Genomic DNA, 23,849 nt, shown 5'->3' with positions numbered 1-23,849 from the left:
TCACTGCAAGCTCCGCCTCTCGGGTTTACGCCATTCTCCTGCCTCAGCCTCCCAAGTAGCTGGGACTACAGGCGCCCGCCACCTCGCCCGGCTAGTTTTTTGTATTTTTTAGTAGAGACGGGGTTTCACCGGGTTAGCCAGGATGGTCTCAATCTCCTGACCTCGTGATTCACCCGCCTCGGCCTCCCAAAGTGCTGGGATTACAGGCTTGAGCCACCGCACCCGGCCCCATCTCAGTTTTCTTTTTTTTTGAGACGGAGTCTCGCTCTGTCGCCCAGGCTGGAGTGCAGTGGCCAGATCTCAGCTCACTGCAAGCTCCGCCTCCCGGGTTCCCGCTATTCTCCTGCCTCAGCCTCCCGAGTAGCTGGGACCACAGGCGCCGCCACCTCGCCCGGCTAATTTTTTGTGTTTTTAGTAGAGACGGGGTTTCGCCGTGTTAGCCAGGATGGTCTCGATCTCCTGACCTTGTGATCCGCCCGTCTCGGCCTCCCAAAGTGCTGGGATTACAGGCTTGAGCCACCGCGCCCGGCCCTCAGTTTTCTTATAACAGTAATTTCATCTGAATAGAACACCAAAGCAAGTGGTTTTTACAGCTGCCAGAACGTGGACCTGCAGTTCCTTGTTCTGGTGAGAGAGCAAGTGAGTGCAGTCTCCGGGTGAGCTGCAGGATCCCAGTCGCCCCTCCAGACCAGCAGGGAAAAGGGAAAGGTGGACTAAAGCTGATGAGTTCTGATCAAGAGTGAGAGATCAATCCAAACAGCTACGACAAAAAGTCTTAAAAAATATGAACACTATCAAAGAATTAATTGTTCTCAAAGTCTATGGGAAAATCTTTCTCCCACATTCCTCAGGCTAGTAACAAGCTGAACCAAGGCAGGCTCCACATAAACACACAACTTAACACCCTAATCCCTCACCCAAGGTGTGACATACCATATCATGGCAGGACTCCACATCCTTGCCGATACCATGGCTGATCAGAGGTGGCTGAGAGGAGCAATTGATAAGAGATACAAATTCGTTCTTGTTGTTTTTGGGGAAGTCTTTGTATTCAACCTAAGGAGGAAAAGAGAGCTGAGGCTAGGTAGGGTAGGGAACAGCAAGTATGAGTGGGCTGAAGGGCTACAGCTCCGGGCCCCACAAGCAAGGAGATCACCCGCTCTTCTCTCCAACTCAGCCTGACTGTGGCTATACCAAGACCTGCTCTGTCAGCCCAGAACCTTCCAGGAACCTAGGTGTCTGCTCAGAAGCCCTAGACTGGGAGAAGCCATATCCTTTCCCAACAGGCAGAAGGTGTCAGCATGATGAGTCTGTTCTTTGAAATCCAAATTTACAACACTGCAAGTGGTTAGAAGCTTTGTTTTTAGGGTTGGCTTGCATTTTGAAATATTACTAAAGGATAAAGATGTTTCTCTTACCACATATGCTTACAATACTTCTATACCTCCTTCCCTGCCACCCTTCCACCACTGCTCCCCAACCCATCCCTGATTTAAGAAACAAAGTCCAAAGTTCATTTTCTGAGAGAAGCCAAAGGATGACTGTCCTGAGGCACAGCCATCACAGCTCAGGCCTGACAGTTACCTGGAATCCCTGGACTCTGGAAAGATAGTCCAGTTGTTCAGAGGGTCTCGTGAGAGGTCCATGGGGTACGTGGCCTGAAGAGATGTTATTCTTTAAAATGGTCTCGGCTGTGGGCGAGGTGCCCCCATACAACAACTCTCGGGCTATCATGGCAGTTACCGTGGCCTTGGCAGGATTTGGAGCTGCCCTGGTAAAATCTTTGGTGTGATGTCCTTGACTAACTCCTACAGCCTGGGCGACCTCGGGCACCATGGGAAGAATTCCAGCAGGCAGCTGCTGATGACTTAGGTAAGGCATCCTGAACTCATCCTCTTTATTACCTGGGAGGGACACACACGGTAAACACGAATCCACATCCACAGCCTGGAAAAACGCGATGACACCATCAAACCCCACGCTGGCCCTCCCCTTGCCATGCATGGCGGCGCAGGGAATCGGGGAATGATACGGACACTTTGCATGCAGGACCTCACTGGCTGGACTCCTGCTGTCATTCAGGACCCATGCAAATCCCAGAATCACGTTCAGAGGAAGACGATATTAAGATCAAACTTACTAGTCCCATTTTCATCCCCAGAGCCAGGTTCAAAAAAGGTTACTTTTCTTCCATCCCCTGGTTTCTTTATGGGTGTCTTAAAAAAGAAAAAAACAAAAAAAAAAAAAACAAAAAAGGCCATGAGCATAAATCAGATCATTGAAAAATTAGTTCCTGCTGTCTAAACCTGCATAAAATCCAAATCCAATCAGCAATAACTGAGGCAATCGGCAGAAAAACCCTGCCCCACCTGACCAATGGCACGCTGACAGACACCTGGGCAGAGCCTGCCTCCTTCTCCTAACGCACCCTCCTGCCCACACCCCTGCCCACAAAGAGCATCTAACAAAGTGCACTAACCTGTGAATGCTGAGCTGCACTCTGCACCCACAGGAAGACGGGAAGCATTTAACCAGAAAGAGCAGAGATGCTAGACGGTAGAGCCCACCAAGGTGGGGAAAGAAGCTTTCAGACTGAAGCTAAACAAATAAATCAAGAATATTTCCTGGAGCTGATATCCAATTAAAAAATAAGGTGACATTCCAAAATTAACACCCTTATGGGGAAAATGTTATTACCTAATAATTCTGTCAAACACTACATCACCTTTCTACGAAGTAACAAAGGACACTATGAATGTCCTACAAGATTCTGAAATGAAAAACTCAAAATCCAAGTCTAAGATCTATACTGGTGGTATCTGGGGTCTCAGTCAGTTATTAACTGGCCACGACTGAAGCTGTTTCTCACTGTCAATATGACTGGCAGACATCAATGAATCAGGCTTGATTTCAAGTTTATCTCACCAGGACCATACAGTGACGGGAAAGAAGATCAGCCTTGGCTTTTGCCGAGGTCCTGCTTACCACTTCTGGCAGACAAGAATTTTTCTTTTTACGTTCCTTTTTTGTTGTTGTTGAGACAGGGTCTGTCGCCCCGGCTGAGTGCAGTGGCATGATCATGGCTCACTGCAGCCTTGACCTTCCAAGGCTCAATCCTCCCACCTCAGCCTTGTAACTCAGACTATAGGCACAAGCCACCATACCTGGCTGATTTTTAATTTTTTGTAGAGACAGGGTTTCATGCTGCTCAGACTGGTCTTGAACTCCTGGATTCAAGGTCTCAGCCTCCCAAAGTGCTGCGATTACAGGTGTGAGCCACCACACCTGGCCGTGAATTTTCCACAGGGGATTATTTTCATCTGATATTTAACTCACATAGTAAAAAAGAAATCCCAAACCTAAACTTTGGATTTGGCCTGTCTCTGCTGTCATACCATCTTATTTTCCCAGAAAAAACTGTCTGTTCCACAATTAACGAAAGCCTAACAGTTATAAATCTTTCACACAGGCTTCATTTCTAGAGTGCAAATCACACTTAGTAACTTCAATCCTAATTACCATCCTACAAATGGAGAGGAGCAAGCTGCCCTCCACAAAGGGTCCCCAGACCACAAAAATACTGACACAATCACGATCTAACCAGAGCCTACTGGGGCCAGTGGACATGTGAGGCCCCTCTGAGCACCTTATGGTCCAAATGGATGAGACACTGCTCAGCAGGACTGCTTGAACTGCCGGGAGGATGAAGCCTTGCCTTGAAGCCTGCCCCGAAGGTGCCCAGTTCCTAAGGTGAGGCGAGAGACCATTTCGCAATCAGAGAGCCCACACACTCACCTTCTCCTCTGACTTGAGTGCTGGTTTGGTGGGCTGCGCCTGCGGGACTTTGAAACCAAGGATCTCCAGCATGTTCTCGGCTGCATTGCGCTTGGCCACCTTCTTGTTGGTGCCCGCTCCTTCTGCAGTGTGGTTTCCAACCTTCACCTGCACGAAGAAGTCAAAACAGACCAGTTCTTAAACCTTCAGAACCACCACCAGGCAGGAATTGGTGTGTCAGCAAAATAACCCAACTATGGTCAGAAGCGAGATAACAGCAGTGCCCCGAACCTGGCCTCCTCGTCTGTGGGAGCTAATTATCAAACAGTCAGTAGTTTGGGAAGCTGGATGTTAAACATAGCTAGTATTAAACCTTTAATTACATAAGCTGATAATTATTTTAACAGAGGTAATTTTTGACTGCATTTTATAATTATCTGTGTTTGAGGGTCTTTCCGGCTACTGCATTTGTACGATGGAAACAGTCTGTGATGGTGAACTACTGCACATCTCTTCTGAGCACTGCGATCGGAAGTATCACGTTGAGAGCTTGAAATCAGCCATAGTGAGACTATTGATACCACAGAAACATACAAATGCTACATATCAAAGATTAAGTTGTTTACTGATTGTCTAAACGATGAAAAGGCTAATAAAGCACGTTAATCTTAAAAGCATGAGAAGTCTGCAGCCATTACATTGTAACTATTACAAAAACTGAAATATCTTCCCATCTTTGAAAATTATTATCTAATTTAGCAGAGAAGCCACTCATATCATTTACAAATGAGTGATATTACATGTCTTCATTGTTTTTACTTTTTTTCTTTCTTGGGGGAGACAGGGTCTCACTTCATCACCCAGGATAGAGTGCAGTGGCATGATCTTGGATCACTGCAACCTCCACTTCCCAGGTTCAAGCAACTCCCCTGCCTCAGCCACCCAAGTAGCTGGGATTACAAGCGTGTGCCACCATGCCTGGCTAACTTTTGTATTTTTATAGTAGAAACGAGGTTTCACAATGTTGGTCAGGCTGGTCTTGAACTCCTGACCTCAAGTGATCCGCCTGCCTCGGCCTCCCAAAATGCTGGGATTACAGGCGTAAGCCATCAAGCCCGGCCTGTTTTACTTTCATCTTACCTGTTAACATAAATAAAAAATATCAACCAGCCAGGCGTGGTGGCTCACGCCTGTAATCCCACCACTTTGGGAGGCTGAGGTGGGTGGATCACCTGAGGTCAGGAGTTTGAGACTAGCCTGGCCAACATGGTGAAACCCCATCTCTACTAAAAATACAAAAATTAGCCAGGCATGGTGGTGGGCGCCCGTAATCCCAGCTACTCGGGAGGCTGAGGCAGGAGAATCACTTGAACCCGGAGGGGAGGTTGCAGTGAGCCGAGATCATGCCATTGTACTCCAGCCTGGACAACAAAGCAAGACTCCATTCACCCCCACACCCCCCCCAAAAAAATGGAGCAAGACTCCATTCACCCCCCCCCAAAAAAAACTATATATATTATATATATCTCAACCAGTATTCATGCTAGAACCAAAATCTTAAATCTAAAGTATATATTTGTCAATGACATGAGCAACACCTTTGCTGAACTGGATAGTAATAAACCATTATGTGTTGTCTGATTTTACAAAACTATCGTTGGTGATTGTCACACTGAAATATGTATGAAATTTACAATAAAGTGTATTATATATGATTTATAAATTGTGCTACACATCCTGTCCGTAAAATTTATAAAACACATGTATACATGTCAGTATAATTTATAACACACATCCTGTGTGTCAGTAAAATTTATAACACACATGTATATATATAACATACATATATTCAGCTCCTTCCACCAAACCACCCTCCCCCAAGAGCTGGATGTTAAACATGTTCCAGCACATCACTGCTTACAACCCCCTTCCAAGTTGATTGTAATAACAGGCACCTGGCTGCTAAAACGAAAGCCCAGGTCACAAGACTCAGAGAGTCAAAGAAACCATACCCTGGCCTGGGACTAAATTCCAACCTGGCCATCTACCAGCTATTTCATCTTGGGCAAATTACTGATGCTCTCAGCAAACTGCAATTTCCTTGATCATTCTTTTCCTACCTTCTGACTGCATAGGTAAAACATACAAGGTCAACTTTGTAAGTTATACATTGCTATACAAGAGATAAGAATTCTGTCTTACATCAGAAAGCACTTAAATTCAAATCACAATTAAGTTAAGCTGCCTATGTGAAATGACCACTTAGCTTTGAACTTAATAAGCTAAGTACAAAGAAATATTCCATACTAATCTGAAGTGTCACCCAATCTAAGGAAGAGGCAACCCTGGATTCCAGACTCCACAAGAATTAGGAGGAAGAGGAACAGATCTCTTGATACTACTTACAAAATTTACCTTTGGAAAAGAGCAATGTCATAAACCTTCAAGGAGATGTAATGAAGAAAAACTTCACTCAGCACCCACCACCCCAGGACTCTCTTCTTCCAAATTTTGGTGCAACACACCCACATTCCCACCAGTGCACACAGCAGTAATGCTGGTGTGCAGACATTACATTCACATGTACTAAGTGTTTATTTTAAGCATTAAGATAAACAACTTAATCTTTGATATGTAGCCTTTACAGATTTCTGTGGTATGTTTAAGCTGTCAAATTATTGCAAGCCACAAGGTCTTAATAAGGATCACAGTTGGCTGGGTGCGGTGGCTCACGTGTGTAATCCCAGCACTTTGGGAGGCTTAGGTGGGAGGATCACAAGGTCAGGAGATCAAGACCATCCTGGACAACATGGCGAAACTCCATCTCTGCTAAAAATACAAAAAATTAGCTACGCGTGGTGGCACGTGCCTGTAATCCCAGCTACTCAGGAGGCTGAGGCAGGAGAATCACTTGAATCAGGGAGTCGGAGGTTGCAGTGAGCTGAGACTGCACCACTGCACTCCAGCCTGGGCGACAGAGTGAGACTCTGTCTCATAAATAAATAAATTAAATAAATAAATAAATAAACAAGGACCACAGCTGCTGGCAGAACATGGCCACAGGATCCAGCCTCCTCATGAAGGTGTCCAGGCCTTGAACCGCCATCAGCCCCCAAGGCTGGACGTGGTCAGAGGAAGAGGCGCCCATCATCCATGCTGACCCACCTGCATCACAAACTCCCTGCGGCGCGGGAGGCCTCGCTCTGTGAGGAGCATGTACTCTGGCTCCTTCTCCTTTTTTGCCTGCTGGATCTGGGCCAGTCTGCTAATCGGATTGATCCCCTGGCCATATTCTGGGCTTGTCTGTGGCTGAGGAACAAACAAGGCAGAAACTCTGTAATGTTATTCATTCCATGAACTTGGTCAACTCAGAGATCAGGATAAGAGAGGAGATAAGAGATTTTGGGTTGACCTAATGGCTCAGAATTAGATTTTTTTTAATTTAACATTTTGAAAATGAAAAGATGCTTTGATTTTGTATGATTGTTCTAGGTGGTTTTAAGTTCTTAACAAACCAACATCAACATTTCACTATAACGAAGCATCACTATTACTGCAACGGCTGCTTTTTAACATATTTCAACATATGACAGTAAATGGACAGCAAAAACATAAACCAATATTCCTACAACTCCCCAAAAGTCTGAGCTATGATGGGTTCCCAATTTTCTTGAAAAGAACTCAAAATCCAGAAACCATTTTTTAAAAAAAGCTCAAGCTGATGCCACATGGCAAGAAGAACCTCAGAATCCCAGTTACTTCCTTGTGGCCACCTTTTGTGCCAAGGAACCCTCATTCACTCTGCTGATCAGAGAAGTGACTTCCAGGCTATATTAAGCAAAAAAGGGAAACAAAAGGGTATACATAGTATGCTTTTATGTTAGAAAAATTTGGATCTTGATACAGCACAAAACTACATATACTGAAAATCACAAAGTCCCCCATGGAATCATGTCCCCTTTCTGGGGTTGGGGAAGGGGTCAATATAATGCTTTCACAGATCCATTAGTGTGGTTCAAAAATCCAAAAGAAAAGGCACACAGAAAAATGTCTCATTCCCACCCTCCGGCCATGGGCCTCCTGCCTGGCACGAATCTCCTCCACCTTCAGAACAGCACCATGGTCACTGAGACAGAGGCACTGTTATTTCACTACGTGCCCCACAGACGGGCATGGCGTTCCTGCCCAATACCCCACTGTGATTGCCGGGGCTGTGATGATGTGTGTGCCCATCTGCAGGTACCCCTACTGAACTGGCACAGTGTCCTTATCTTACCTAACAGGTGGCTCTTGCAGCACCTCTAAGGGGTCTGGCAGGCCTGGGGTGTGACACGTTGGTCTCATCCCCTTTCACCTCGGGGACAGCAACCAGCCTTCTAAACCCTCCAACCATCTATAGGTCATGAAAACACCTTCTGTGTTCAGAAAAGTTCTCACCTTGACTATGGGTTTTGTTTTCTTTTTGATTCTAGGTTTTACTCGTTCAACTGCAGGGAGGGGCGGTAACTTCTTCAGCTCCTCAAGAACAGCTATGGCGGCGTTTTTCTTTGAAATCTTCTTGCTTTTCCCTTCACCTTCCCCCACAAACTCCCCAACCGAAACCTTGGTCACAAAGTTCTTCATGTGGGGTGGGCCACTCTCCCGGGCCACCTGTTTCAGAGGGAAAGACTGAGTGAAAGCGGACAAACACTTATTAAAAGCTGCAAGGCACACTGGCTGGCACACTTCACACAGACAAAGGGAAGGGGAATCAAGGACAAGGCCTACTAAATGAAATGAAGCAGGGATCATTTCAAATGCTTTCTCGCCTTTCTTCTTACTTCTCAAACTGGTTTATGCTCTTGAGTCTGGTGAGTCCCAAACAGTCAGGCATGAAAGAAGAAGACCTTTTTACTCCCATGCCCCTGGCTCGCAGGCTGTCCTGAGTTTAGTGTGGTCCAGTGCAACTGGCAAAAAGAAAGCTTGCCCAGCAAAGCCCAGAAACAAATGCAGCACAAATGCTCAAGTTTAATATCTGCTCTGAGCCTCCAGCCAGGACTAGGCCTACTAAATACTGGCTGCTATGTGGCCACAAAAGAGAATGAGACAAATCTCTAAGCACTGATAAAGAGGGATTCCCCGCACACATTAAGTTTAAAAAAAAAAAAAAAAATCAAACTGCAAAAGAGTGTATATGGTATGGTAGCTTTAGTTTAAGAAAAAAAAGGACTTTATATAAATATCTACACATACATAACAGACACATGTTTATAAGCTCATTTATGGAAAAAAAAAAAAAGACAGAGGAAGGATAAAGAAATCAATGGGCTGGACGTGGTAGCTCACACCTGTAATGCCAGCACTTTGGGAGACTGAAGCAGGTGGATCACTTGAGGTCAGGAGTTCCAGATCAGCCTGGCCAACATGGTGAAACCCCGTCTCTACTAAAAATACAAAAATTAGCTAGGGGTGGAGGTGCACCCCTGCAATCCCAGCTACTTGGGAGGCTGAGGCACAAGTATCCCTTGAACATGAGAGGCAGAGGTTGCAGTGATCCAAGATCACAACACTGCACTCCAGTCTGAGTTGGACAGAGTAAGACCCTGTCTCAAAGGGGAAAAAAAAAAAAAGCAAGCATTGGGCCGGGCACGGTGGCTCCCGCCTGTAATCCCAGCACTTTGGGAGGCCGAGGCGGGCAGATCACGAGGTCAGGAGATCAAGACCATCCTGGCTAAGACAGTGAAACCCCGTCTCTACTAAAAATACAAAAAAAATTAGCCGGGCATGGTGGTGGGCGCCTGTAGTCCCAGCTACTTGGGAGGCTGAGGCAGGAGAATGGCGTGAACCCGGGAGGTGGAGCTTGCAGTGAGCTGAGATTGCGCCACTGCACTCCAGCCTGGGCAAAAGGGTGACACTCCGTCTCAAAAAAAAAAAAAAAAAAAAAAGCAAGCAACGAAATTAGTTACCTACAACAGGTGTGAGGGATTAGGGTAGAGAGACAGGGGATGAGATGGGAATGATAGTTTTAACTTCTGGAAGCATTTACTGTTTTACATATTAAATAAATAAAACTAAGTCAACAAAGATGGGAAAAGAACCTAAAACAGCTGCATATTAAAGTGATTACAATCTCAAAATGGACCAAAGACCTACACAGAGGCGCTAACATGCACAATTCTCAGAAGCAAACATGGGCGAATCTTCATGACTCTGGGTTTGGCAACTGGTTTTTAAGATATGAAACTAAAAGCACAGTCAACAAGAGGGAAAAAAAAAAGTCATGCTTAATCCAACTTTAAAACTTTTGTGTATCATGGACATTATCAGGAAAGTGATTACAATCACATAGACAGAAAAATCAGGCTGGGCAGGGTGGCTCGTGCCTGTAATCCCAACGCTCTGGGAGGCCAGGGTGGGAGGATCACTTCAGTTCAGAAGTTCAAGACAAGCCTGGCCAACATAGCAAGACCTTGACCTACAAAAATAAAAACAAAATTAGCCAGGTGTGGTGGTGTGCCCCTGTATATAGTCCTAGCTACGTGGGAGGCTAAAGCAGGAGTATCACTTGAGCCCAGGAGATCAAGGCTACAGTGAGCTATGATCGCACCACTGCACCCCAGTCTAGGCAACAGAGCAAAACCTCGTCTCAAAAAGTAAAAAAAAAAAAAAAATCTAACCGACATTAGCCAAGACACTCAAAAAAAGAAAAACAAAGTTAGAAGACTTACACTACCAGATTTTAAAACTTCCTATAAAGTCACAACAGCTAGCATATGGTTTCGTGTAAGGATAAACAGATCAACAAAACGGCATGAAAAAGACCTGCACATACAAGGTCACTCAATTTTTGGCACACACACCAAAACAAATTAAAAATCTCTCTTAAAAAAATAGTACCAAAGCAACTAACTAGATACCTGCATGGAGTGGGGGGGAAAAAGAAAAACAGAAAAAAAAAAAAAAAAAAAAAATCAAACCATCATCTCTAACTCATACCACAAACAAAAATTAATTAGACCTAGGATCACTTAAATGTGATCCAAACTAAAACTACAAAGATTTTAGAACAGGAGAAAGCCTCAAGCTGTAAGGCTGACAAAGAGTTGAACACAAAATATATCCACCATAAAGACAAAAGAAAGAAATTCCTCAAAATTAAAAACCACTGGCCAGGTATGGTGGCTCATGCCTGTAATCCCAGAACTTTGGGAGGCCAAGGTGGGCAGATCACGAGGTCAGGAGTTCGAGATCAGCCTGGCCAACATAGTGAAACCCCATTGCTACTAAAAATATAAAAAATTAGCTGAGTGTGGTGGCAGGCACCTGTAATCCCAGCTACTCAGGAGGCTGAGACAGGAGAATTGGTTGAACCCGAGAGACGGAGGTTGCAGTGAGCCGAGATAGCACCACTGCACTCCAGCCTGGGCAACAAGAGCGAAACTCCGTCTCAAAAATAAATAAATAAATAAATAATAAAATAAAATAAAATAAAACAGCTCATCAAAAGACATTTAACAAGTAAAAAAGGGGGCTGGGCACAGTGACTCACACCTGTAATCCCAACACCTTGGGAGGCTGAGGCAGGTGGATCACCTGAGGTCAGGAGTTTGAGACCAGCCTGGCCAACATAGTGAAACCATGTCTCTACTAAAAATACAAAAAGTAGCTGGGTGTGGTGGCACGTGACTGTAATCCCAGCTACTTAAGAGGCTGAGACAGGAGAACTGCTTGAACCCAGGAGGCGGAGGTTGCAGTGAGCCAAGATCACGCCACTGCATTCCAGCCCAGGCAACAGAGCAAGACTCTGTTTCAAAAAAAAAAAAAAAAGAGGGCCGGGCGCGGTGGCTCAAGCCTGTAATCCCAGCACTTTGGGAAGCCGAGACGGGTGGATCACGAGGTCAGGAGATCGAGACCATCCTGGCTAACACGGTGAAACCCCGTCTCTACTAAAACATACAAAAAACTAGCCGGGCAAGGTGGCAGGCGCCTGTAGTCCCAGCTACTTGGGAGGCTGAGGCAGGAGAATGGCGTAAACCCGGGAGGCGGAGCTTGCAGTGAGCTGAGATCCGGCCACTGCACTCCAGCCTGGGTGACAGAGCGAGACTCCGTCTCAAAAAAAAAAAAAGTAAAAAAAAAGTAGAAAAGGGGCCAGGCACAGTGGTTCACTCCTGTAATCCCAGAACTTTGAGAAGGCCAAGGCGGGCAGATGGCTTGAATCCAGGAGTTTGAGGCCAGCCTGGGCAACATGGCAAAACCTCGTCTCTACAAAAAAACACAAAAATTGGCCGGACTCGGTGGCTCACGCCTGTAATCCCAGCACTTTGGGAGGCCGAGGCGGGTGGATCACCTGAGGTCGGGAGTTTGAGACCAGCCTGACCAACATGGAGAAACCCTGTCTCTACTAAAAACACAAAACTACCTGGGCGTGGTGGCGCATGCCTGTAATCCCAGCTACTAGGGAGGCTGAGGCAGGAGAATCACATGAACCCAGGAGGCAGAGGCTGCGGTGAGCCAAGGTCACTCCAGCCTGGGCAACAAGAGCAAAACTCTGTCTCAGAGGAAAAAATACAAGTATTAGCCCAGCATGGTGGCATGTGCCTGTAGCCCCAGCTACTTGTGAGGCTGAGGTAGCAGGATCGCTTGAGCTCAGGAGGTCAAGGTTGCAGTGAGGTGAGATCGTGCCACAGAACTGCAGCCCGGGTACAAAGTGAGCTCTTTTCTCAAAAATCAAATAAAATAGTGATTTCAAAATATACATATTTCCTAGCTCTATTCCTAACAAGGCCTAGGAGCCATGGCTCTCCAACAGGAACAAGCATGCTAGCACTCTGTCCTGTCTCTACACATAACTCCCAATTAGAAGGAACCGGAACTTCTTGGAGGAATGGCCAAGACTGTTTCTATTAGAAATTTCTGTTTCCATTGGGGCTAAAGCTAAAGCAGGGAAAGTTCAAAGTGGGGCTGAAACATTTTATTGTATCAGAAAGCATGGAAGTTCTCAAAATGTGAAGAGGGGAGGTACAAAGGTTATTTAATAAAGGACTGTCTTGGCCAGGCGTGGTAGCTCAAGTCTGTAATCCCAGCCTCGGCGACAAGAGCAAAACTCTGTCTCAAAAAGAAAAAAAAAAAAAAAAAAAAGGACTGTCTCTTCAATAAACAGTGCAGGCACAATCAGACATCCAAATACAAAAAAAAAAAAAAGTCCCTTATGTCACAGTACATATGAAAACTAACTTGAATCATAAACCTAAATTTAAGAGCTAAAACTAAAATTTCTAAGGAAAATGACTTTAGGTTAGCCAAACATATCTTAGCACACAAAAATTTGATGGCCAGGCGTGGTGGCCCAAGCCTGTAATCCCAGCACTTTGGGAGGCCGAGGCGGGCGGATCACGAGGTCAGGAAATGGAGACCATCCTGGCTAACATCGTGAAACCCAAAAAGAAATAAGCCGGGCGTGGTGGCGAGCGCCTGTAGTCCCAGCTATTCGGGAGGCTGAAGCAGGAGAATCGCTTGAACCTAGGAGGCACTTGAATCCTGAGGTAGGAGAATGGCGTGAACTCAGGAGTGGAGGTTGCAGTGAGCCGAGATCGCGCCACTGCACTCCAGCCCGGGGGACAGAGCAAGATTCCGTCTCAAAAAAAAAAAAAAAAAAAAAAATGGACAAACTACACCTCACCAAAATTCAGTACTTCCGCTCTTTGAAAGTCACTTAAAATCAAATGACAAGCCACAGACTTAGAGAAAATATCTGCAAAATACTTACCTGAGAAAAAACCTGAATTCAGAATATATATAGAACCTCTAAAACTCAGTAATAAAAAGACACTCAAAAAAACTGACAAGACACGAACCTACATTTCATCAAAGAAAATAGTAAAATAAAAACATGGGCCGGGCGCGGTGGCTCAAGCCTGTAATCCCAGCACTTTGGGAGGCCGAGACGGGCGGATCACAAGGTCAGGAGATCGAGACCATCCTGGCGAACACGGTGAAACCCCGTCTCTACTAAAAAATACAAAAAAACTAGCCGGGCGAGGTGGCGGGCGCCTGTAGTCCCAGCTACTCCGGAGGCTGAGGCAGGAGAATGGCGGGAACCCGGGAGGCGGAGCTTGCAGTGAGCTGAGATCTGGCCACAGCACTCCAGCCTGGGTGACAGAGCGAGACTCCGTCTCAAAAAAAAAAATAAATAAATAAAAAAAAATAAAAATAAAAACATGAAAAGAAGCTCAGTATTGCTAGTCTTTATGGAGACATATAAATTAAAACCACAACAAGATACTACTGTCCACCTGCTAGAATGACTAAAAAAATTATTATTTTTTTTGAGACGGAGTCTCACTCTGTCCACCCAGGCTGGAATGCAGTGGTGCGACCTTGGCTCACTGCAACCTCTGCCTCCCAGGTTCAAGCAATTCTCCTCCCTCAGCCTCCCAAGTACCTGGGACTACAGGTGCGCACAACCATGCCCAGCTAATTGTTGTATTTTTTGTAGAGAAGGAGTTACACCATGTTGGCCAGGCTGGAATGAGTAAAATTTAAAAGCTGACAATACCCAAGTGTTGGTGAGGATGTAGAGCAACTAAAACTCTCTCATATAGTGCAGGTGAAGTGCACAACGATACATGTGGTTTAGAAAACAGTTTGGCAACTTTTTTTTTTTTTTAAACAAAGTCTCGCTCTGTTGCCCAGGCTGGAGTGCAGTGGCATAATCTCGGTTCACCACCGCAACCTTTAACTCCCATGTTCAAGCGAATTCTCATGCCTCAGTCTCCTGAGTAGCTGGGATTACAGGCACATGTCACCATGCCTGACTAATTTTTTTATTTTCAGTAGAGACGAGGTTTCACTTTGTTGGCCAGGCTGGTCTCGAAATCCTGACCTCAAGTGATCCGCCCACCTTGGCTTCCCAAAGTGCAGGGATTACAGGCTTGAGCCCATGAACCCAGACAACTTCTTACAAAGATATTTATTTATCATGTAACTCAGCAAATCCACTCAAGTATTTATTCAAGAAAAATGAAAACACTGTCTCCATAGATGTATATGTTTACTGTAGATTTACTAACAATCACCAAAAATTCAAAACAATACAAATCTTCAACTGGTAAATAGATAAATACCTTGTAGTGTGTACACACCATGTAACACTCTTGGTGATAAAAAGGAACAAACTACTGAAACACAACAGCATGAATAATGACTCCAAGCTAAGTTAAAGAAGCCAGACAAAAGGCAATGTACTCTATTTTTTCATTTATGTAATATTCTTAAAAAGGCAACACTATAAGGACAGAATGAGATCAGTGCTTGCCAGAGCCTGAGGATAGAGGGGAGAGACTGACTGCAGAGGGACACAGGGAAATTTACTGGGTGAGAGATGTTCTATTTTGACTATGGTGCTGGTCACAGAACCATATACACTTATCAAAACACATCCAACTGTGCACTTACACAGGGTGACTTTCACTGTAAATTATACCGCAAGAAGCCTGACCACCCCTTCATCCAAAAAAACAACTGATGGGGGCATGTTAAAGGGCGCAAGGGCCAATTTAAAGGACAATTTGGACATCAAAATGGGTGACAATAACAATGGAGTAACACTGGGTAAAAAAAAAAAACAGCAGCAATGCATCTATACTGATAAAATTAACTATAAGAGGGGAGGAAGGAAACTTTTTTCTTTACTGTAGAATGCCAGCCTGGAAATGCAAAAAATCATCATTTTGACATCTACCACAGTGATAATCAACGCCAGCAAGAATCATCAAGATCCCTGGGGCCGGGTGTGGTGGCTCACGCCTGTAATCCCAGCACTCTGGGAGGCCAAGGTGCATGCCTAATCCTAGCTACTTGGGAGGCTGAGGTAGGAGAATCGTTTGAACCCAGGAGGCAGATGTTGCAGTAAGCTGAGATCATATCACTGCACTCCAGCCTGGGCAACAGAGCGAGACTCTGTCCAAAAAAAAAAAAAAAAAGATTGCTGGAACCACCGGGGAGACCTGTGAAGGCCCAGCCTTCAGGAGTTAATTACAAAGTGACATGAAGTGATGCTCTGAGAAGGATCAATATCACTCCCATGGCGATCCTGCCAAAAATGCATAACTAGACCTAATTATGAGTAATCCATCAGAAATACCCAAATTGAGGGCCACTGTACAAAAATAACTGACCTTTAAACGTGTCAATGTCATGAAATACAGAGAAAGGCTGACAAAGTACTGCAGATACTAAAGATACTGCAGAGGCTAAAGAGAGACGTCAGCTAAGTGCAAGGTCTGAGTCTGCATCAGACACTAGAGCGGAAGAAACATTTCTATAAAGGACATCATTGAGACAACTGGTGAAATGTGAATATAGGATGTGTATTAGGTAACAGTACCATAGCAATGCTAAATTTCCTCTACTTAATAGATTGTGGTTAAGAGTATGTCCTTGCTCTTAAGAGATACATGTTGAAATATTAGGAGTTAAAGAGTATATCTGCCACTTTCTGTCAATCCAGCAAGTAAAAAACAGAAAATAAAATAATATGTATATTTATGGAAAAAGAAAAAGCAGGCTGGGTGCGGGGGCTCACGCCTATAATCCCAGCACTTTGGGAGGCCAAGGTGGGTAGATCACTTGAGGTCAGGAGTTCAAGACCAGCCTGGCCAACATGGTAAAATTCCATCTCTACTAAAAATACAAAAATTAGCTGAGTGTGGTGGCATACACCTGTAATCCCAGCTACTCAGGAGGCTGAGGCAGGAGAACTGCTTGAATCTGGGAGGCAGAGGTTGCAGTGAGCCAAGATCATGCCACTGCACTCTAGCCTGGGCAACAGAGTGAGGCTCCAAGGAAGGAGCGAGCAAATATGGTAAAATGTCAACCACTGGTTAATCTAAGTGAAAGTTATACTCATTGTTCTATTCTTGTAACTTTTAGATAGATTTGAAATTTTTGAAGTGAAAAATTCAAAAAATGTCTAGTTAAGATAAGTGAGCCTACGAAATGGATGTACCTGTTTTTCTTCTTGTTGGTTTTTGTTTTTTGTTTTTTTTGGTGTCAGGGAGGGAGATAGCAGGGAATGGGGGTAGGAATTCAGCACAGTGGCCAGGAGCAGAGATGTGGGAAGGACCTGGCCTGCTCAAGCACCTGTGGACTGATTTTAAAGAACTCCCATAGGTGCCGTCCACACCCAAGGGTGGAGATTCTGAAACACTTCTTCCCACAACAGTGTTTTTCCTGTCCTCAGGTTAGACTTTGGAGGGACAGGTCAGCCACCCTGACGGCTCATTTCAAATTCACCCAGACCCACCCTGGCCCTCTCCAACGGCTTGCATTGTCTGCCCACATCAAGATCCCAGCAATCTAAATCTGGAGGATCACCTGGATTGCATGTGGTATGAGCATGTCACAACTGCCTCCCAATGACCGTATCAATCAGCACCATTACATTTTCTAACTAAAACTGTATGTTTTATTAAAAGTCAAACTGGTGGCTGGGCACAGTGGCTCATGCCTATAATCCCAGCACTTTGGGAGGCCAAGGTGAGTAGATCACCTGAGGTCAGGAGTTCAAGACCAGCCTGGCTAACATGGTGAAACCCTGTCTCTACTAAAAATACAAAAATTAGTCAGGCGTGGTGGCGTGCACCTGTAATCCCAGCTACTCAGGGGGCTGAGGCAGAAGAATTGCTTGAACCCAGGAGGCGGAGGATGCCATAAGCCGAGATCGTGCCATTGTACTCCAGCCTGGGCAACAAGAGCAAAACTCCATCTCAAAAAAAAAAAAAAAAAAAAAAGTCAAGCTGTATATATTTTCCCAAAAAACCGGTTCCTGTCTTCCCCTATTAAAACACCTAACGCAACTTCCTATATGACAAATTTATTATCAAAAATTACCATGTTCATTTATTCAATAACTGTTTCCTAAACATCTAATACATGCCAGGCAATCTTTCAGCGGCAAGAGAAAGGAAAGACCTTGCTCATCATATTAATGCAAGCTAGTAAGAAATTCCTGATACCTGAGTTAATGAATATAAGTACTCATGCCACCAACTACATGGAAGCTGTGATAAATTACTTTAAAAGATCACCACCAGAGGGCACTCCTACAATTCTTTTATGTGACTACTGTTAAGATTCCTGAACACAGTTGAGAGCCAAATCTGAAACCTTAGCAAAAGTGAAGGTGGAAAGGAAGCACTCTGAATCCAAATACCCCAGAACAGAAACATAAAATAGCAATCTCTAAGTTTCCAGAAATCTCAGTGACTCTGGGTAGCAGCAAAAGTGGTAAGCTTCTCAGGAATCCAAGGCTCTGGCCCAAGCCATTAACTCTGAACATGAGGTGACCCAGGAAGCCAGCCAGGCATCTCCCACTCCCCACAGTCTTGGTAACCCTCCCCAACAACCTGTAAAAATCCACTCTCATGATAGACTAAGCTGTCAGCAAGGGAGAAAAGCAACACTTCTCCCCTTTCCTGAATCAGGTGCCAGGGGAGACCTCATGATTCCTTGGGATGCAGCTCCCATCTCGTTCCCACTCAACAGTGAGCCCAAACAGCCATTCTGAATGTCACCTGTCTCATTCCCTCCCCAAGTGCATCCCAGCCTCCACTGATGGAGAGAGAAAGGCCAGGGAGGGAATGTAGGGCCAGGTGAGAAGATTCCAGCCCTAGATCCATGTGGGAGCTCTGGATTCCAAGAGAACAGTGTAAACCTGCTCTTGCCTGCTGAGGGTGGAGGGGCAGGAATGAGTGTCGGGGGAATGGAGAGGAACAAACAAGCCCTCACACCTAGGTGGGCCACAGGAGGGAGCCCTGGCAACTACCATCCCACCTCTGGCCCATGGCAGGCAGAGAGGCATCAGCAGGGTGAGGTGAGAAATCATCATCACTCGGCCGAAGGATGGAGCACTGAAGCTGGGTAAGTTTAGGGTGCTAGCACATAGGAGGAGAAGGTATACATCGCCTGTAACTGTAAAGAATACTTCAGAATTATTTTACAGGAATGTAAGCTTCAGATAGGCTTTTTAAGAAATAAGCCACAATCAAGTACATAAATCAAAAGAATCTGCAAAGAATCTGTTGTGGGTCAGATCTTATTTCTACGGGAAACATTAAACATCCTCTCTTACTGGGCCGGGCACGGTGACTCACGCCTGTAATCCCAGCACTTTGGGAAGCCAAGGTGGGTGGATCATCTGAAGTTAGGAGTTCAAGACCAGCCTGACCAATATGGAGAAACCCCATTTCTACTAAAAATACAAAATTAGCTGGGCATGGTGGCACAAGTCCGTAATTCCAGCTACTCAGGAGGCTGAGGCAGGAGAATCGCTTGAATCTGGGAGGTGGAGGTTGCGGTGAGCTGAGAACATGCCATTGCACTCCAGCCTGGGCAACAAGAGTGAAACTCTATCTCCAAAAAAAAAAAATCCGCTCTTACCTCCCTCATCAATTTGGATGGACTATATTGTTTTTTAAGGCAACATATATTAAAATGTATCTTATTTCCCACTTTGCACAGACAAGTCATTGATTATTGTTTTTAGAACACAAGGTCTCAACAACAAATGAAGTTATTAAACAGGAATTGAGGGCAGACGCTAGACAATGACAAAAACTGAGTCCTTTTCAAAATTACTCTGAAGAGACCTTTAGGGATCACAAATGCTTCTGAGACTGATCTAAGAGATGAACCAGCCCCTCCAGCCCTCCCTGTCCAGAAGAATACACATGTGAACACTAACACAACCATCTTCAGGCCGCTCAGGAGGTACCCACACCAACTGAGGCCATCATCAACTCTCTACATATCCATGAATGCCCCTTAGTTAGGGGTTCCCAGAAGAAGAGAATAAACACTGCTTCACTGAAGTATGAATCTTAAATCTGGAGGTTCATATTATGTGAATATTACTCCAATGTTATTTAGGGAAAAAAATCACTCTTATGATAAATGCTAACAGGATTTTATAATACAAAGTCCTATATGTAAAATTAGCTTACCTCAAAATTCACAGGCAAGTTCCGTTTAAGTGCAATCTCAAACACTTGACTTATTTCAGATTTATTTAGATTTTCTTCTTCGGATTCTCTTCCATTCACCTGTAAGAATAATTGTTTAGTAGTTAGCTCTTATTAAAATCATCAATGGCCGGGTGAGGTGGTTCATGCTTATAATCCCAGCACTTTGGAAGGCCAAGGCAGGAGGACAGCTTGAGTCCAGGCGTTTGAGACCATCCTGAGTAACACGGCAGTTTGAGACCAGCCTGAGCAACCTTGTCTCTAAAACAAAAATAAAAACAAAAACACAAAACTTAGGTGGATGTGGTGGTGGTACATGCCTGTAGTCCCAACTACTTGGAGGGCTGAGGCAGGAGAATTGCATGAGCCCAGGAGGTCAAGGCTGCAGTAAGCCATGACTGCGCACCACTGCCCTCCGGCTGAGGTGACAAAGCAAGACCCTATCCCCTGCAAAAAAAGCACCCATAGACATCCTAGCTGCAATGGTAAACCTTAAAAGCACTGAGTCTTGGCTTTATGAATTTAACCAAGGCCACACACACCTATCAAGTGTCACTGAATTTAAGAGGTTAAAAATATGTATGTCCTGTCAAGTTTGAGTCAAATTGTACCTCGAAAGTTCACCATAAACAATCCGCACATAACTGACCTTTGGATATGAGTCAGCCTGACTGTGGTTCAGCAAGATGTCACTGCTGCTCGGAACAGTGACTTCCAAAAGTACTCCTCAAGTAGTGGGAAGCCACATTTTGGAAAAGTCAAAATACAGACAGATACATGTGGGACGTGGCAAATTCAGATTAAGGCTGTCCACCTCAGTATGCAGGCTTATTTGAACATGAACTCCCTGGAAAACCACTTTTTCTTTCTTCTTTTTTTTTGGAGACGGAGTCTCACCCTGTCGCCCAGGCTGGCGGGCAGTGGCGTGATTTCGGTTCACTGCCACCTCTGCTTCCCGGGTTCAAGCGATTCTCCTGCCTCAGACTCCCGAGTAGCTGGGATTGCAGGCATGCACCAACATGCCCGGCTAATTTTTGTATTTTTAGAGAGATGGGGTTTCACCATGTTGGTCAGGCTGGTCTTGAACTCCTGACCTCATGATCCGCCTATCTCGGACTCCCAAAGTGCTGGGATTAAGGCGTGAGCCACTGCGCCAGGCAGGAAACCACTTTTAAGAGAATGCAGCCAGGCATGGCAGTACACGACTGTTGCCCCAGTACTCAGCAAGCTGACAGTTGAGGATCAGTTGAGCCCAGCAGTTCAAGGCTAGAGTGAGCTGTGATCATGCCTGTAAACAACCACTGAACTCCAGCATGGGCAACAAAGAGTCTCTATCCCTATAATTAAAAATAAATAAATAAGGATACGGTGAAACAAAGTACAAAACTGCCATGTATCTCATACTCAACTGCTGTTGGCAACAATACACGGCACAAACTAATAAAGCCTCCTCAACAAAGGCAGAGATTCCGTCTTTCAAACAAGGTTCACTGGTGTGGTGGCTCAAGCCTGTAATCCCAGCACTTTGGGAGGCCGAGACGGGCGGATCACGAGGTCAGGAGATTGAGACCATCCTGGCGAACACGGTGAAACCCCGTCTCTACTAAAAAATTAAAAAAAAAAAAAAAAAACTAGCCGGGCGAGGTGGCAGACGCCTGTAGTCCCAGCTACTCGGGAGGCTGAGGCAGGAGAATGGGGTAAACCCGGGAGGTGGAGCTTGCAGTGAGCTGAGATCCGGCCACTGCACTCCAGCCTGGGCGACAGAGGGAGACTCCGTCTCAAAAAAAAAAAAAAAAAAAAAGGGTCTTCCAATCACGGATGAGATTAAAGAGAAGCAAGAATCTTACTTCTGCGTGCTGATAACATGGATTTTATACTGTGCTGTAGTGATAATAAGAGGAACTAGATAAGCTCAAAACTCATCTAGCAAAGTCCCCCAAAACATGGCAAAAGAGCTGTTTTTCTTCACATTATTGCTTATTTTGTCAAAGAATTTATAAAGTCCTGCTTCTAAGATTAGAACTATCTGAACAGGAACCCATGGCTGAAACTGCTAAATAGGCAAGGTATAGGACTATCCAAGATGTTACCTGTTGTGGATTTCCTTGTTTATCAGGTATATTCCACCTACAGTCAACTTTTTTTTTTTTTGAGATGGAGTTTTGCTCTTGTGTCGCCCAGGCTGGAGTGCAATGACGTGATCTTGGCTCACTGCAACCTCTGCCTCCTGGGTTCAAGCGATTCTCCTGCCTCAGCCTCCCAAGTAGGTGGGATTACAGGCACCCACCACCACACCTGGCCTTTTTTTTTTTTTTTTTTTTTTTTTTTTTTTTTTTTTTTTTTTTTTTTGTATTTTTAGTAGAGATGGGGTTTCACCATCTTGGCCAGGCTATTCTTGAACTCCTGACATCAGATGATCCGCCCACGTTGGTCTCCTGAAGTGCTGGGACTACAGGCATGAGCCACCATGTCTGGTCACTGAATATTAAAAGCTGTAATTGGCTGGGCATGGTGGCTAGCGCCTATGATCCCAAAACTTTTTAAGGACAACGTGGGCAGATTGCTTATGCCCAGGAGTTCGAGACCAGCCTGGGCAACATGGTGAAATCCCATCTTTACAAAAAAATACAAATATTAGCAGGTGTGGTGTCACACATCTGTGGTCCCAGCTACTTGGGAGGTTGAGAGGGCAGGATCACCTGAGCCTAGGGTGTTGAGGCTAAGGTGAGTTATGATCACAGCATTCTAGCCTCAGTGACTATGAGACTGTGTCACACACACCAAAAAATGCTATAATTAAAATTAAAATAAAACAAACTCTAGGTTAAATACATACATAACCAAGGGTATAATACTGGATAAATATATTTATTCCAGATGCTTTTTGTAATTCCTTCTATCTATCCTTCCATAATCTTTTCTTTCCAATCTGGTTTCAGTGTATCTCACCTTAGTCAAAACTATTTTCTTTTTTTTTTTTTTTTTTTTTTTTTTTGAGACGGAGTCTCGCTCTGTCGCCCAGGCTGGAGTGCAGTGGCCGGATCTCAGCTCACTGCAAGCTCCGCCTCCTGGGTTCACGCCATTCTCCTGCCTCAGCCTCCCGAGTAGCTGGGACTACAGGCGCCCGCCACCTCGCCTGGCTAGTTTTTTGTATTTTTTTAGTAGAGACGGGGTTTCACCGTGTTAGCCAAGATGGTCTCGATCTCCTGACCTCATGATCCGCCCATCTTGGCCTCCCTAAGTGCTGGGATTACAGGCTTGAGCCACCGCGCCCGGCCAGTCAAAACTATTTTCATAGCACTTGTGGTGGTTTGTTAACCTACACATATTTGTTTTGTTTTGTTTTTTGAGACAGTGTCTCACTCTATAGACCAGTCTGAAGTGCAGTGGTACAATCATAGCTCACCGCAGCCTCAAACTCCTCACCTCAAGCAATATTCCCATCTCACCCTCCTGAGTAGCTGGGACTACTGGCATAGGCATCACTCCCAGCTATTTTTTTCAATGTTTTGTAGAGATGGGGTCTCACGACGTTGTTCAGGCTGGTCTTGAACTGGGCTCAAGCAACCCTCCCACCTCAACCTCCCAAAAGTGTTGAGATTATAGGTGTGAGCCACCATACCCAGCCCACACTTGTATTTTTGTTTAAATCCTAAGCAGAAAAAGGGTCTACTTCTTTATGAGTGAATCCTTAAAACTGGAAATTTCTTTTTTTTTTTTTTGAGACGGAGTCTCGCTCTGTCGCCCAGGCTGGAGTGCAGTGGCCAGATCTCAGCTCACTGCAAGTTCCGCCTCCCGGGTTTACGCCATTCTCCTGCCTCAGCCTCCCGAGTAGCTGGGACTACAGGCACCTGCTACCTCGCCCGGCTGGTTTTTTTGTATTTTTAGTAGAGACGGGGTTTCACCATGTTAGCCAGGATGGTCTCGATCTCCTGACCTCGTGATCCGCCCGTCTCGGCCTCCCAAAGTGCTGGGATTACAGGCTTGAGCCACCGTGCCGGGCCAAAACTGGAAATTTCAAGCAAGGTGCCTTAAAGGCTGGGGTTCTACAGAGGTTTGGCTTGAAATTTATAGGTT

At 45.1% G+C, this 23,849-nt stretch overlaps 1 protein-coding gene across 1 annotated transcript in view; it reads right to left on the bottom strand.

The window, feature by feature from the left end:
• Positions 1-23,849, bottom strand: part of STAU1 (staufen double-stranded RNA binding protein 1) — a 47,110-nt gene that overhangs the window by 3,844 nt on the left and 19,417 nt on the right. The window contains exons 5-11 of the mRNA XM_025399143.1: positions 19,755-19,853; positions 8,212-8,424; positions 6,940-7,083; positions 3,796-3,942; positions 2,141-2,216; positions 1,585-1,904; positions 934-1,056 (exon numbers count right to left, since the gene is read on the bottom strand). Coding sequence (XP_025254928.1) covers positions 934-1,056; positions 1,585-1,904; positions 2,141-2,216; positions 3,796-3,942; positions 6,940-7,083; positions 8,212-8,424; positions 19,755-19,853 — 1,122 coding nt within the window. The remainder of the gene's footprint in view (positions 1-933; positions 1,057-1,584; positions 1,905-2,140; positions 2,217-3,795; positions 3,943-6,939; positions 7,084-8,211; positions 8,425-19,754; positions 19,854-23,849) is intronic.

The sequence above is a fragment of the Theropithecus gelada genome, chromosome 10 (assembly GCF_003255815.1).
Source record: "Theropithecus gelada isolate Dixy chromosome 10, Tgel_1.0, whole genome shotgun sequence".
In the NCBI taxonomy this organism is placed as follows: domain Eukaryota; kingdom Metazoa; phylum Chordata; class Mammalia; order Primates; family Cercopithecidae; genus Theropithecus; species Theropithecus gelada.
Note: the sequence above shows the minus strand (reverse complement) of the source record. Positions and strands in the feature narration are given on the sequence as shown.